General features: G+C 34.9%; 1 protein-coding gene across 3 annotated transcripts in view; it reads right to left on the reverse strand.

Moving 5' to 3' along the window:
* Positions 1–16,489, reverse strand: part of Snap25 (Synaptosomal-associated protein 25kDa) — a 762,009-nt gene that overhangs the window by 476,481 nt on the left and 269,039 nt on the right. For 2 of the 3 annotated variants that reach the window (XM_073992812.1, XM_073992804.1), the window contains exon 2: positions 9,855–9,954. In XM_073992812.1, coding sequence (XP_073848913.1) covers positions 9,855–9,953 — 99 coding nt within the window. In that variant the 5' untranslated portion in view covers position 9,954. The remainder of the gene's footprint in view (positions 1–9,854; positions 9,955–16,489) is intronic. The other variant, XM_073992795.1, reaches the window with a different exon arrangement.

Genomic DNA, 16,489 nt, shown 5'->3' on the forward strand with positions numbered 1-16,489 from the left:
TTTGTTTGTTTATTCAACATACATTGTGAACAATGATATATATCACCAATATTTTTGAAAATTTAACATAGCTGAAGCCAAGGTTTACCCTTTTAGAATACGCGACTTGTGGTTCTATACTATACAAATTAAATATTTTTGGATACAATGAAATGTTGTTGGACGTGGCAAAAAATATTGGCCTTAAAAGATAATTTGTGTAGAAGCTGTGGCTATATTTATGTTAAAAAATGGGTAAAAATGGGTTGAAGCCACCATGTTTTATTTTGTTTTCTCTCGATTTGTGAGTAAACCACACTTCCTTCGATTTTCCTGTCAAAGTAAATGTAGAAGCAAACTAAATAAGGATCATCTCACTAATGTATTACTTTTCAAAATTTGAACTGCTTCTACCATTAAATGATGCTGACATTTTGAAGCCAGTTTTACAGTGTTTTTTGACATTTTCTTCTAATTTCATTCCGCAAACAGGTTTTACAAAAAATCGTATATAGGATTGTAGAACTCGCGATTCTGAGTTATTTGATATATGTGTCGTGAATGTAGTCTACACAGCTTCATAGAAATCTGCATCCAAATACGGAAATTTTGTGTGCACATTTTTCTAAGAATCATATTTTTCGGGCCTAATATTTACAATTGTCATTCGATTTCCTCGTACTTGATTGCACATTTTAGTTTTTTACGTTTCGGATCTAATAAATCATTCCCCGTGAAAATCCATCCACTAAAACGCGAGTTACAAGAAAGTCCAAAGTAGAAAAATCACCTAAAATTGTTTTTGGAAATAACGCGTATTTTATCGCGTTTTCTGCGGTTCGTTTCCACTGCAATGAAACAACTAATACAGCATCGTCGTTTTAGCGGAAACAGAGTTTTGAAAACTTCAGTGATAAAGGAGCTACATTCATTTTATCCCAAAAAATAGCGTGTGATGCTACATCCACGGTTCTTAATTGATCGCCTTGAAATAGATATATATCTATGTAGATTTTCATGGTGGACATTGAAATCGGATGCGGACAAAAATTGTATGCACTTTGCGCAAATTAGCGATATTTTATAGGTATTTTAATGCTATGATGCAGCTGATGCTACATCTTAGCCTCCAAATTAAATTTCGAAAAATATATACAAATTAAAAGATATGGTCTTGCTGTACATGAAAATCACATGCGGACAAAATGATTTTGATAATTACGCGATTTACACGTATTTTCAAATGCATATAAATAAAAATGGGTTATTTGACCTCTATTTCCATTTCAGAAGCTTTGACATATATCCTCATTAACCCAATTAGCTTCCCTAATGGGAAAGCTTTAATATGAATGTCAATAAAGCAAAATCCGTCTATTTTATTGGGAGATTTAAGCAAAATGAAGGAAGTATTCCTGTAAATTTTTACAATATTTTCTACTACATAATGCATGTGAAAAAAATATTTTTTCAAACAAAAAATTATTTTTTGACCAAAATATGTGCTTATTTTGGCTGTAACATCCAAACTATAACACCAATCTGTATGATGGCAGTCTCATTTGATACGCCGTGAAGTTTGGATCCACAACAATTTTTTATGTAATTATATGACCACTAAATGGGCTTTAATTTTGAAAAAAGTAGACTTATATTCAATAATTTGGCAATTTTATGTACATTCCACGAATTCTGTGTAACATTTTGCAGGTATTATAAAATCTACTCGCTGAAGTCACTTCGAGAGAACTTTTTTGTAACAATTGTGCTCATTAAAATAATTAGCGTTTTTATAATATTTTCTTTCTTAAAAAGCGAAATAAAAGCGCCATAACATTTGTCCGCAACAACCAAAAATTTGCTCGCGACCAGATTCGTACTGGGAATCTTTTTCTTAACCTACATATCAAAAATCGTTGATGTAGCGCGAAAAAAATTTATCCTTTTTTTCTGAAATGGAATATGAAATAATTGACAATATTCCTGATATACTCTTTTACCATCTTGCTCATGTTTTTTCATATGTATCGTTGTCTTAGTTTCAGAATAGTTTTTCGTACTCCTAAATGTCCACCGTGTGCTGAGTCGTGATATTCATGTATGAGTTTTATTTGCGTGCCTTTACAGTCTACTCTTTTTGGCGCATTGAACAATATAAGTCGTAAGTTATTCTTTGTTTTTGATTGAACGTCATTAAAAATCTTCTTAAATTCACTTATATTTATTGAGTTAAAAAATTTATCATTTTTATGTAATGCTAACTCGCTCGTTCTCGAATTACACATCTTTAATGTCAGCTTCTCCAATGTTTCATGGATGTCCAATGGATTATCACTACAGTTTATTCTTATATTGTTATCTAGACATTGTATATTTAGTTTTGTGATATTTTTGTTAGGACAAAGTGTTAGTTTCTTCAATTTGTTGATATCTGTAATCGAAGTACAGACCCATATAAAAGAATCATTCACTTTTTTGCCCGTTTCAATATTCTCTGTAACAGCAGGCTCATTACGTATACTTTTCTTCATACTTCGTGTTATGGCCAATATTCGGTTTTCTTCATCTCTTGTTGGAATCATTGATTTTAAATTATCAATATCCAATCTTATTCTTGACAAGGCATCGGCATTGGTATTCATTTTGCCTCTTTTGTATATCTCAAAGTCATAGTCACATAGGTCCATTCGGATTCGTGTCATCTTTGACGACGGATTGCTATGGGAGAACAGTGAATCTCCTGCCGTACAGATAGGGTCTAAAAAAGTTAATTCCCCAATGTATAGCAAGTAGTTCTTTTTCAATTGTAGGTTTATTTAAATCATGCTTAGTTAGTGTTACACTGGCGTACGATATTGGTAAATCATTCCCAATATCTCTTAGCGATAATACCGCTCCAATCGCATAACTTGAAGCATCAGTCGTCAACAAAAAAGGTTTTGAGAAAGTAGGGTACTGTAGGATGTAGGATTATCCTTTTTTTCTGAAATGGAATATGAAATAATTGACAATATTCCTGATATACTCTTTTACCATCTTGCTCATGTTTTTTCATATGTATCGTTGTCTTAGTTTCAGAATAGTTTTTCGTACTCCTAAATGTCCACCGTGTGCTGAGTCGTGATATTCATGTATGAGTTTTATTTGCGTGCCTTTACAGTCTACTCTTTTTGGCGCATTGAACAATATAAGTCGTAAGTTATTCTTTGTTTTTGATTGAACGTCATTAAAAATCTTCTTAAATTCACTTATATTTATTGAGTTAAAAAATTTATCATTTTTATGTAATGCTAACTCGCTCGTTCTCGAATTACACATCTTTAATGTCAGCTTCTCCAATGTTTCATGGATGTCCAATGGATTATCACTACAGTTTATTCTTATATTGTTATCTAGACATTGTATATTTAGTTTTGTGATATTTTTGTTAGGACAAAGTGTTAGTTTCTTCAATTTGTTGATATCTGTAATCGAAGTACAGACCCATATAAAAGAATCATTCACTTTTTTGCCCGTTTCAATATTCTCTGTAACAGCAGGCTCATTACGTATACTTTTCTTCATACTTCGTGTTATGGCCAATATTCGGTTTTCTTCATCTCTTGTTGGAATCATTGATTTTAAATTATCAATATCCAATCTTATTCTTGACAAGGCATCGGCATTGGTATTCATTTTGCCTCTTTTGTATATCTCAAAGTCATAGTCACATAGGTCCATTCGGATTCGTGTCATCTTTGACGACGGATTGCTATGGGAGAACAGTGAATCTCCTGCCGTACAGATAGGGTCTAAAAAAGTTAATTCCCCAATGTATAGCAAGTAGTTCTTTTTCAATTGTAGGTTTATTTAAATCATGCTTAGTTAGTGTTACACTGGCGTACGATATTGGTAAATCATTCCCAATATCTCTTAGCGATAATACCGCTCCAATCGCATAACTTGAAGCATCAGTCGTCAACAAAAAAGGTTTTGAGAAAGTAGGGTACTGTAGGATGTAGGATTATCCTTTTTTTCTGAAATGGAATATGAAATAATTGACAATATTCCTGATATACTCTTTTACCATCTTGCTCATGTTTTTTCATATGTATCGTTGTCTTAGTTTCAGAATAGTTTTTCGTACTCCTAAATGTCCACCGTGTGCTGAGTCGTGATATTCATGTATGAGTTTTATTTGCGTGCCTTTACAGTCTACTCTTTTTGGCGCATTGAACAATATAAGTCGTAAGTTATTCTTTGTTTTTGATTGAACGTCATTAAAAATCTTCTTAAATTCACTTATATTTATTGAGTTAAAAAATTTATCATTTTTATGTAATGCTAACTCGCTCGTTCTCGAATTACACATCTTTAATGTCAGCTTCTCCAATGTTTCATGGATGTCCAATGGATTATCACTACAGTTTATTCTTATATCGTTATCTAGACATTGTATATTTAGTTTTGTGATATTTTTGTTAGGACAAAGTGTTAGTTTCTTCAATTTGTTGATATCTGTAATCGAAGTACAGACCCATATAAAAGAATCATTCACTTTTTTGCCCGTTTCAATATTCTCTGTAACAGCAGGCTCATTACGTATACTTTTCTTCATACTTCGTGTTGTGGCCAATATTCGGTTTTCTTCATCTCTTGTTGGAATCATTGATTTTAAATTATCAATATCCAATCTTATTCTTGACAAGGCATCGGCATTGGTATTCATTTTGCCTCTTTTGTATATCTCAAAGTCATAGTCACATAGGTCCATTCGGATTCGTGTCATCTTTGACGACGGATTGCTATGGGAGAACAGTGAATCTCCTGCCGTACAGATAGGGTCTAAAAAAGTTAATTCCCCAATGTATAGCAAGTAGTTCTTTTTCAATTGTAGGTTTATTTAAATCATGCTTAGTTAGTGTTACACTGGCGTACGATATTGGTAAATCATTCCCAATATCTCTTAGCGATAATACCGCTCCAATCGCATAACTTGAAGCATCAGTCGTCAACAAAAAAGGTTTTGAGAAATTAGGGTACTGTAGGATGGGAGGTTTTAAAAGTTTTTTTTTAATGTGTCAAAGGCCAGTTGGCATTCTGAATTCCATTCAAATTTCGTATTTTTCCTAGAAAGAGCATTGAAACTTCTTGCAATATCTGCAAATCTGGGTATAAAACGTCTGTAGTAGTTACAGAACGCTGCAAATCTTTTAGCTTCATCATCATTTGTTGGAACAGGGTATTACTTTATTATGTCATCTTTTGCTGGATTAGCTTTTATACCTTTATCAGTAATGAGGTGTCCCAGGAATACGACCTCAGGTTTCAAAAAGCAGCACTTTTTAGCATTTAACTTCAGATTGAACTTCCTTAATCTCTGAAATACATCTATTAGATTTTCATTGTGGTGACTCAGACTACAACCAAATACTATAATGTCATCCACGTAGAGGAATGCAGCAGCATCCAGTCCTGCCAATGCTATGGTTAGCATCCGTAAGAGGGCGTGATTCCTTTTCCAGGCCGATCTGGTGAAATGAGCTCGTCATATCTAATGTCGAAAAATACTTTGCTCTTCCCAGCCTATCGAGCTCAAAATTTAAAAAATTTTAAAATTTAATTGTTGAGTTTGCTAAAGTCTACAACTAGGCGCAATTTTTTATCACCGCCAGTGGATTTCTTTGGAACCACCAATAACGGTGAGTTGTAAGGACTAATTGAATCTTCTATTATGTCGTTTTCTATCAGTTGATATACTTGTTCATTTATTTAATTCATCTGTGTCACAGGTAACCTATAATTTTTTGTGTATACTGGCGAATTATCGCTAGTCTGAATTCGCTGTTCATAAAAATTGTTCACACTCAATCTTTCATCAGTTAAATGGAAAATTGCGTTCGGCTCACTTGTTCCTATGTCCAAGTTTTTTAACAACGTTTCTAATCTATCGTTTTTTTCTGTGCTTATATCGCTCGACGAATATATTTCATAATGATTTAGACTGTGAATATCCAAATTCAAATTCTCCAATGTAGCATTTATGTCTGATGTATTCAACAATTTTACGTGTTTTGTACCATGCTTCGGTATTATGCAATTTGCAACGAAAATTCCATCTATAATTTCCTTATTGAGTATCATGCTATCTTCAAGTACATCAATTTTAACAGGAACAATAATTTCAGTTCTAGCTGGTACCATAATACTGTTTTGTTTGTTAAATGCCTTGTATTTAGTGGAAGTACCACCTCCTTTTCATTGATGTTGAAGGTAACTGTAAAGGTCTCAAAATCTATCTTACTCATATACTTTGTAAGAATATATCTTCCAATTATTCCATCTGTAGGGATTGGAAAGTCTTTTGCGACGACAAAGAAGTCGTGATTTAATATTTCAAATTCAATGGATAGATTTAGCTTAGAAGTACCTAGACACTGAACGACATTCTCTGTGATCCCTGTTAACCTCGCGGTTTTATTTATATTTATATTATTAAAGTTGTTATCTTTGCACACAGATAAATCAGCACCAGTATTGATTAAAAATGTAAGGCACTTGTTTACTGTGTTGCATTTTAGAATCAAAAATGCGCTTGATTTTAAAATGATATTGTACATTCTTATGATTGGCCGTCTTGGACAACATCGTCTGTCATCCGGCCATCGCAGTTTCCCTAATCCTCGTATGAATATGTCCTGAATTCATTATTGCGAATTATTTTATTTCGTGGAGGCTGATTTCGGTGACTATCTTCGTATTGATGGTTACTATTATTTCCTCCTTTTATATCTATTATTGGCAATATAACCATTTCCAATATTACTACAAGTGCTGTTGTTATTGTGTCTATTATCGTTATAATTCAAATCATACCCAGTGTTATTGTATTGACTCTTATTCCTATACCCATTATAACTCCAATTATTATTACGAACAAAACTATTATTGCGCCCATAATTGCTCGTATTTGAACGTTGATTATTATTGTCTCTCTTATTTACAGTAAAGATATTTCTGTCTTGTGTATCCAATGTTTTCTAAGCCACTGTACATCTTTGTACGGCCTCAATTAAAGTCTGTGGAGGATTCGCCAATAGAATTGTTTTATAGGTTTCGTCAACGTCTTTCATAAATACGTTCAAACCCATGTTGTCACTTGCCTTGAAGATAGCGTCTTTGGTTTCTGCTGTTGGGTTAGGCAGCTGATCTGACAACTCAGATATCTTTTCTCTATATGCTGTTATTGACAAATTTCCTTGACCCGTTGTTCCTAGTTCAGACAAAACCTGTTCCAAACTCCTTGAATTTGGAAATGCTTCAATCAGTTGCGTTTTAAAGTCTACGAATGTACATGGTTTATTAGCCCTTCCTAAAGTACAACGTACCTCGCTCGACAGTTTAAAATTATATACATATTTTATGAAGACTTCTCTATCTTCATCTTTTAACATATCGTGCAGTAATTCCGTTTGCGTAATAAGCTCATCTAAATATTTAAACGTACCTTTGAATACCTGCAGGTTTTGCCCAACTATAGAAATATCAAAATTTGCCATATTTGGTACACTTTTTACCTGTGATAATTCTTCTTTAGTTTTAAAGCTCTTCAAAATTTTCTCCACTTCTTCAATAAGATCTTCGAAATTGAATTTTAGTTTAGTTAATTCTTCGGTATCTATAGACTCATCACCTGCTATCTTATTAAATTCTTCTTTTTATACGCTTAATCTTTCCAATTTATCAGTCACGTACTTTCTTGTGAAATTTTTATTTATACTTTTCTTTAAGTTACTTTTTAAACTTTCTAACTCTTCAATATATTTCTTTATACCATCCATTTGTTGACTTTAGTATTTTTTTTAGCGTGAACTAACCTATTATTATGTTCTTATATATACTCTAATTGTAATTTCATTCATTTGCATACAGATTTAAGATGTTGTATGATTCAGCGACACGTGTGAACCACTTTTATGTCTTATTTAGAGTGAGTATACCACTTTGGCAACTCTATAATTTAACATGTGTAAACTGTCAAAATGTTCATATGTTTGGTGATTCTTTTTCTTGTTTAGTTCTTATAATAAATATCTTGCAAAAAGATAGTTTTAAAATTGTGATCTTTTTAAATTTGGATTAATTTTTGATTTAATTATTATAATATTCGATTTAATTATCCATAATATTCGATTTAGTTATTCATAACAATAATATTTTATTGAATTATTAAATAAATACAATTTCATTATTCATATATGCTTTGGTACTTATTTTTCTTGCTTAGTTCTCATAATTAATATCTTGCAAAAAAAGAGTTTTAAAATTGTGATCTTTTTAAATTTGGATTAATTTTTGATTTAATTATTATAATATTCGATTTAATTATCCATAATATTCGATTTAGTTATTCATAACAATATTTTTATTGAATTATTAAATAAATACAATTTCATTATTCATGTGATTTTGATTTTTATTGTTGAGGAATCTTCGTCTTCTGCGGCATTTTTTTTCTCCAAATCATCGATTTGCAGCCATAACTCAGAGGCGACGTTCCAAGGTGGAGGTGGATTCGCAAACACCCTGTTTTTCAAATCAGCAAGTTGTTTTCTCAACTTCACCAGTCTGCCTCCTCGTCTATGTTTAGGTTTCTGCGTTACCGGTATCCGTGTAAGCCGGTCTTCGTTTGTTGTCTGGCAAAATACTCTTGCATGGATAAACGCTTCGTTCCAACGTTGATGGTAGCTGCAGTGTTGTTTTCCTCCAGGTTTATTCTAGTTTTACCAGGCAGGATCGCCATGTAATGAAAGTGGATAGGAACCTGCCTATTAGTTTGCCGGCGCTTCTAAACGCCACGGGCAGGAATACTTATTTTAAATTGTTGGCACTCAAAAGCGCGAAATCAATTAAAGTTTTATTTGCATTTACTAATGCAAAAGGAAACAATTAGTGTTTGTAGCCAACAACTCGGCGGTAAGAATGGTTTTATTTTAGAAAATCATCATCATTATATCAAAAACATAACGGGATATTTAATCCCACATTCTTTCTTATTATCTATCTTTAGAAATAAACATTTCATTTTATGTCATTATCATATGTTATGTACTTAAAAGCTGGTTTGAACGTGGGATATCTAGGTTGATGTTATCGAATATTATCGATAACACCACATTTGACATTTTATGGCGTTCTGATAACGTTAACCCGTGGCACCCGAGCGATCTTTGTTTCCATAGTAATTTGTATGAGGGCAAAGGTGCATTTAAACGAAAATTCTCTGAAGACCGCAATTTTGGTCCAATCGACGATTTCTAGAAATATTTATGAGGATCGGTTAACGATAACCAATTCTACAGAAAATCGGGCCAGATTTTGATATTAGCTATATTATATATATATATATATATATATATATATATATATATAATTGTTCCACAAACATCCCAGATGGGACAAGGGAGACTTCTATATTATAGAAACCAAATTAACCTGTAATTGGCCAAATATACATATTGGAGCAATGTAAAATTTGGTTTTTAGGCACAACAATGAAATCTTTTTTTAGCCGCACTAATTAACTGGTAAAGTTTATTCATCAATTGGGCCATAACTGCGACCTTTTAAGAATTTTCGTAAAATACACCTTTGGCCACATACAAATTACTATGCACACAAAAATCGCTCGGGTGGCACGGGTTTACGTTATCCGACCGTCATAAAATTTCATATATAAAGTTTTTGAATGAAATGAAAAAATTAGGGAATAGGAGCTCCACAATGTTTTTTTTTGATCACTCTAATCTACACACAAGTTGAAATACACGTTCCAACTCGAAGAATGCAGGACAATAATGTTTTTAGTAATTATGGATGTGTATGTTAGAACTTACTTCATCTGCAACAGTATTTGTTTTTATTTGTAACTCTTCCAGTTCGGTTTTTGGAACTGGTGGACCAGCAACTTCCTCGGGATTTTCAACTGACGGCATCCTGAAATGGAATTATTAAAATTTACTAGTTAATCACATTTGAAATTTAAACTATTGTTAAATTGTGTTTTTACGTGTTCTTATCTATTTGCTTGTTAGAAACGGAAAAATTTATAAGATGTATCTAAAAATACATGTATGTATGTATATGTATATGTGTTAACGTCAAAGTTAACTGTGCTGGTCACCCTATTTTCCTTTTCATATTTTTAGTTCTTTACTGCTGCATTTGTATCTCTCTCTTGGTACTAAATACAAAAGTTCTCATTTCCTAAGGGTTTTTCTTTTCTCTCCATTGTAAATAAAATCACTTGTCTTTTAACCTGCAAACGTAATCGTTGTTCCTGGTAAGATTAGTTTCCAAAACCACCAAATTTCTTGAAATAAACTTCCACTATTGTTCAATTCCTTCGCCTAAAAATCTTGTGTTTTTTCTTTCATTTCTTTTCGATATCATCCCGAGGGGAAATTCTTTCTAATTCGAAGAAAGTTATTTCCATTTCACCGCAACAATTAACCATCCCAGCATTTCTAAGAAAATCGAAAATTTGGCATTTTCATTTTGGTCCATTCGTACCGGATATTTGGATAGCTGTTGCGAAAATTCCCTAAATCACCGGTTATTTAATTCATAAAGCATCAGAAGCAAGGTAAGTTTGTGCTTTATATTCAAAAAGTGAACAATAGTGCATTAGTCAGTGTTGTGTTCAAGTGCGTTTTGCCGACGGCAATTGGTTTTTTTCATTTTTTCTAACGCACAGTGTTCTAGATTCAAAGTGTTAATTTTTGCGATTTGATTTTTCAAAGAACACTTCACTGCTCCATTCAATTTCATAAATATATTTGGTGGAATATTCTATTATTTGATTTCAAATTGTTATTTTCATTCTTTCCATTCATTCGTAAATTTTTTTCCCAATTATATTTCGATAAACGAGTGCTTAAAATATCATAATTTATTTTTTTTCCCATACGCGACAGTGTGTTTACTTCTTTTATTCATTTCGGTTTTTCATTTTTGCCGCGAGAATATTAGTACTAACTCCCTTTGTACGTGTTTGTTGGTGTGTTATTTTCTTATTTTTCGATCTTCGATCATAATTCCATTAGTGTTGTTGCTGTTAGAGTTCTAATTTCTCCTAACAGCATAGCCATTCGTTCTTACATAACACACATTCGTACATACATACATTCCCCACTGTTTGCTTGTTGGTCTCTGTTCGTTCGTTTGGTCAACCAACCAACCAGTGTCTCTTGGTTTTCTCTTTACTTGTGCGTACACCCTACAGCAAGCCTGTTTATATGGTCGCACAGTAACTAGTTTGTGACATTCAAATTGTTATATATTATTCATACCTACATAAGTGGAGTTAGTGCTGGGTTGTATTCTTGGATATTTATAGTTCATACTACTGCCGCTAGGGGCGCTCTGTACATACAAGAATACATAGAAAACCTTTATTCTTTCATAACTTTTTTAAATATTTCTCAATTTCCGTGGTTCGTTTGGACATTCATGCACTGTATATCAATTTTCCTTTGTGCTTATCGATAGTCCGTGTTACTGCCGATAGGGGGCGCTCTGCAAATACGAAAACCCTTAGTTTTTTCAATATATCTGTAGATTTTCGGGGGTTTTGTTGTCTTTTTGGCTATTTGTCAACTGACTTTGCTGACTTTAGTGGTTCTCATCCGTAGTTCAGCTTTTCGCCACTAGGTGTCCACCTCAAAACTTTTTCTGCATTTTTTCAAATTTCTTCCAGGTTTTTCGTAACATATTCAGCAATTTCATTTGAATTCTGATAGCTTCTGCTATTTTTATAGTAGAAAGCGGGGAAAATATCCTTTTTTCAACTGTTTTCCATAAAATCTTCATAAATTCGTTACGAAAATCATATTTCTTCCTAGTCTCACTGCTCTTCATTTTCCGAAAGGTATTTCCGTATTTTTGATTATCTTTCCTCCTTCTTTTACTGACACATCATGTCCTTGGAGGCCTTTATTCGTCATGCTGACCGTCTGGTCACCTTTAATGCCGACGTGGTTGGTGGTAATGTCCCTTTGACGTCTTCTCAATTCGTACACATCCACATTACCGAAGTTAAGGCCATGTGGGCTGAGATCAAGTCGGCGTTTGAGAAATTCATGGTCGATCGAGACAATGAAGAACAGAGTGTAGAAGATGAAGAACAGGAAGAGGGTGCAGACGCTGCTTCAGAGCTTGAGACGTTCAAAGCGAAATACAATAGCGCCTATGTCACTTATTGTGAGTGCTTGGGCCGCCTGATTCAGTTGTCTGAAGATTTCCAGAGTCAGACAGTTTCCAAAGATCCCTCTGTTTCTCCTCCGAATCCACCCCAGAGTCCCAGGTCGAGTGTGAGTCACAACCACAGTTCTAATTATTCGTTCAACCTTCCTCCATGTGATATCGAAGTCTTCAACGGCGATTATATGTCATGGCCGACATTCCGGGACATGTTCACGGCCGTGTATATCAAGAATTCTGCGCTCAGTCCGGTTGAGCGGTTGTTTCATTTGAACCAGAAGACTTCAGGTGAAGCTAGGGATATAGTTCGACGTTCACCTTTGACCAATGAAGGTTTCCAGCTCGCTTGGAAGAACTTGTCCGATCGTTTCGAAAATAAACGTATTCTGATTAATGGCCAATTAAAGGTCTTATTCAATCTTACATCTATTGAATCCGAGTCTCCGAGTGCAATTAAGTGATTGCAACGAGACATAAATTCTTGTATTTCTGCGCTATCTCTGTATGATGTGGACGTCAAAAGTTGGGAACCAATATTCGTTTTCCTTTGTTCAAATCGCCTTCCTGACTCAACTTTGACGCTGTGGGAACAAGGTTTGGCTGATAAGACCGTCATTCCCAAGTGGACCGACCTTGATTCTTTCCTTACGAATCGGTATCGTACCCTTGAATCCGTTTCCAAAATTCGCAATCATTCGAGGTCAGATGATCATAAACCTAAATCCAGTTTCTGTTCTAAAAGTTCGAGGCTCAGCTCTTTTCAAACCAATGTTACAGCTCCGAAATGTCCTTTATGTACAAATTCCATTCACGTTATTCGAAAATGTCCTAGATTCATTGCAATGGACGTGCAACAGCGTGTGGCTGAAATAAAGAAATAAGGCCTTTGTCTAAATTGTTTCTCGAAAACTCACCATATTAAAAACTGTTCCAGCACGAATAATTGTTTCGAATGTCAGAGGAGGCACAACACTATGCTTCATGATCCTTCTTCCGGTAGTTATTCACCCAGTATGCCCGCAAGCTCTACAAATTTGAGTCCAAACTCCATTCCAATTTCTCCTAATCTTGTACAGTCCACTAGTTCAGTGGGTGGAGTAATTCAAACATGTTTCACTTCCAATTCTGGGGGAGTTCTGCTGGGGACTGCGTTGGTGAATGTGTTCCACTTAGGAGTAGAATATCAGGCTCGCATACTCCTAGATTCAGGTTCTCAAGGAACATTCATATCTGAACGGTTCTTCAACAAATTGAAACTTCCTTACGAGCGTACAAACGTTCAGATTTCTGGCCTCAATAATTCGACAGCAGCTTCTGTGCGAAAGATATGTTCTTTGGTGTTGTGCTCCCGATTTGATTATTCAGTTCAAATTTCCGTTCAAGCGTTCGTGGTTCCGCATTTGTCTGGAAACCTTCCTGCCCACACATTACCATCATCATTATTCTCTCGGATTCCTCAAATTACCCTGGCTGATCCGCACTTCTTTCAAAGTTCTAACATCGACATTCTGATAGGCAGTGACTTCCTTCCTGGTATAATGCGCGCTGGGGTAATGCGGAATATTTGCGATACATTGATGTGTCAAGAGACCATATTTGGATGGATTCTGACTGGGCCTATTCCTAATTCTTCTCCTCCCTCTACTCTAATTTCGAATTTTTGTGAAGTCACCTTCGATAGAGAGATTTGTAGTTTCACGGAGGTACAGAATTTCCCTAGGGGAAAGTTTCCTTCAGACTACGAGAAGTGTTGGGAGGTGCGCTATATTTCTACTACAAAGAGGAATGAAGATGATCGGCACGTTGTGCGTCTTCCTTTAATGCAAGGGTTTCCAGCAAAGATGAGCCTTGGTCAATCTCGTTCAAGAGCTGTAACGCTGTTTCTTCGCAATGAGATTCGTCTATTCCACAACTCCGATTTCAAAAAAGAGTATTATCAGGTACTCAAAGAGCACGTTCAATTTAAATATATGGTTCCAGTTTCAGCGGACATCGTAAAAATGTACCGCCAGATTCTTGTTCATCCAGATCATACTCCATTTCAAAGAATTATATTCCGCAACCACCCAGGTGAGGCCATTCATGATTTCGAGCTACAACCTGCCACCCTCGGTGTCACTTGTTCTCCGTACTTGGCTATTCGCACTTTTCTCCAACTAGCTGATGATGTCCAACATCAGTATCCGAATGCTAGCGAGATTTTTCATAACTTCATGTACGTAGATAATGTGCGGTTTGACGCGCACTCAGTTTCAGCTGCAATCCAGTCTAGAATTGCGCTCAAATCGGCGCTGGAATCAGTCGTCCTTTCCTTTCGGAAATGTACAACCATCTGGAGAGATATTCCTACAGATCTTCCCAATAATCATTTGCTTCATTACAACTTTCTGAACCTCGACGACCATAGCACGGCCAAACCATTCGGAATTCGGTGGGACTTTAGTTCTGATTCTTTCATCTTTATCCCAACACCGTTTCCGTCTCCACGCTCATATACAAAAAGGGAGACGCTCTCTCAGATCTCCACTTTATTCTATCCTTCTGGCTGGCTTTCGCCATGTATCGTTGTGGCAAAAAATTTAACGCAAATAATATTGTCTGATTGTTCTGGCTTGGATGATGTCCTTAATCCCAACACATTGTCCGAGTGGAAGATGTTCCAATCAATTTATTCAATCCTTCATAAAGTTCAAGTTCCGAGGCTCCATTTTATTCAGTTTCATGGCTTTTGCAATGCATTCAAAAAGGCATATGCAGCCATTTTACACGTGCTAATAGCTAGAGGTACGTCCGTATTCCCTCACCTGGTGTATTCCGAGATAAGAGTTGCTTCAGTGAAACCACTGTCCGTTCCAAGCCTATCCATCCTTTCCATTATTTCCAATGAATTTCACCAATAAAATTAACTATCATTCGAATGCACTATTGTTTCCTATTCTCCCCGAAAGCACCAACTTCCTTTTCATCTAGATCAGTATGCAGTGACTATGGATACGGAACGTTTATACACCTCTGGAGTACTCACCCTGAAGAAAGATGGCATCCTGGTACCAGTAATATTACAGCTATATTTTACATATACTTAAATTTCTTACTTTTTTGTAAACCAGAGAGAGTGCAAGTCTAACAATTTTTGGTTCTTTTTCATTAGTTGCAGTTACTGCAAGGGGCCCGGTAATGTTAACGTCAAAGTTAACTGTGCTGGTCACCCTATTTTCCTTTTCATATTTTCAGTTCTTTACTGCTGCATTTGTATCTCTCTCTTGGTACTAAATACAAAAGTTCTCATTTCCTAAGGGTTTTTCTTTTCTCTCCATTGTAAATAAAATCACTTGTATTTTAACCTGCAAACGTAATCGTTGTTCCTGGTAAGATTAGTTTCCAAAACCACCAAATTTCTTGAAATAAACTTCCACTATTGTTCAATTCCTTCGCCTAAAAATCTTGTGTTTTTTCTTTCATTTCTTTTCCATATCATCCCGAGGGGAAATTCTTTCTAATTCGAAGAAAGTTATTTCCATTTCACCACAACAATTAACCATCCCAGCATTTCTAAGAAAATCCAAAATTTGGCATTTTCAATATGGAAATCCATACAAAACAATAAAATGCAATTAGAACTCATGTTCGGTCATTTGGTAGCTTCTTGCTTCTTGGCGACCCTCAACCCACCCAAAAGCAGCATCAGTCAAAACATAATATTGTGTTGAACTAGCAAGTATACGCTCCTTCGTTAACGAAAACCGATCCTAATTGTGAAAGGGAATTTCAAACGACATCAATTTACACTAATGAAAATGGTCTACATCGGTGCACATTCTATATAGCCCACAGACATTTGTCACCACAGGTTTCATGTACTTCCGGATTTTCGATATTTTTAGGGTTTTTGCCTCATTATCTCACCAAAATGGCTGGCATATGGAAATAACTCTTGTTTGTAGTAAGCGCGTCCCCAGCGAATTGTCAGTACAGGTCCACGTTTTAATATAGCCCCATAGAACAATAAATCCCTATTTTCGGTATTTTTAAGGTTTAATCCATTATCTCACCCAAATGTCTGAAAATGGGTAATAATTCATCGGGATTTTGGGATCGCACAGAGGGGTGAAATTTCAAAAAACGGCGATTAAGTCAAAAAATTTAATTCTGTTTTTAAAATTAAATTAAATTTTCTTGTATTTAAAGTGTATTTTTTTCTAGACATCAAAAGTGACCATTATAGAACGGAATCGTAAACTTCAGATAGCTATCAGAATTTTAGAAAAAT

Source organism: Musca autumnalis, unplaced genomic scaffold (assembly GCF_047663935.1).
Source record: "Musca autumnalis isolate F117 unplaced genomic scaffold, ASM4766393v1 scaffold_1, whole genome shotgun sequence".
Taxonomy (NCBI): Eukaryota; Metazoa; Arthropoda; class Insecta; order Diptera; family Muscidae; genus Musca; species Musca autumnalis.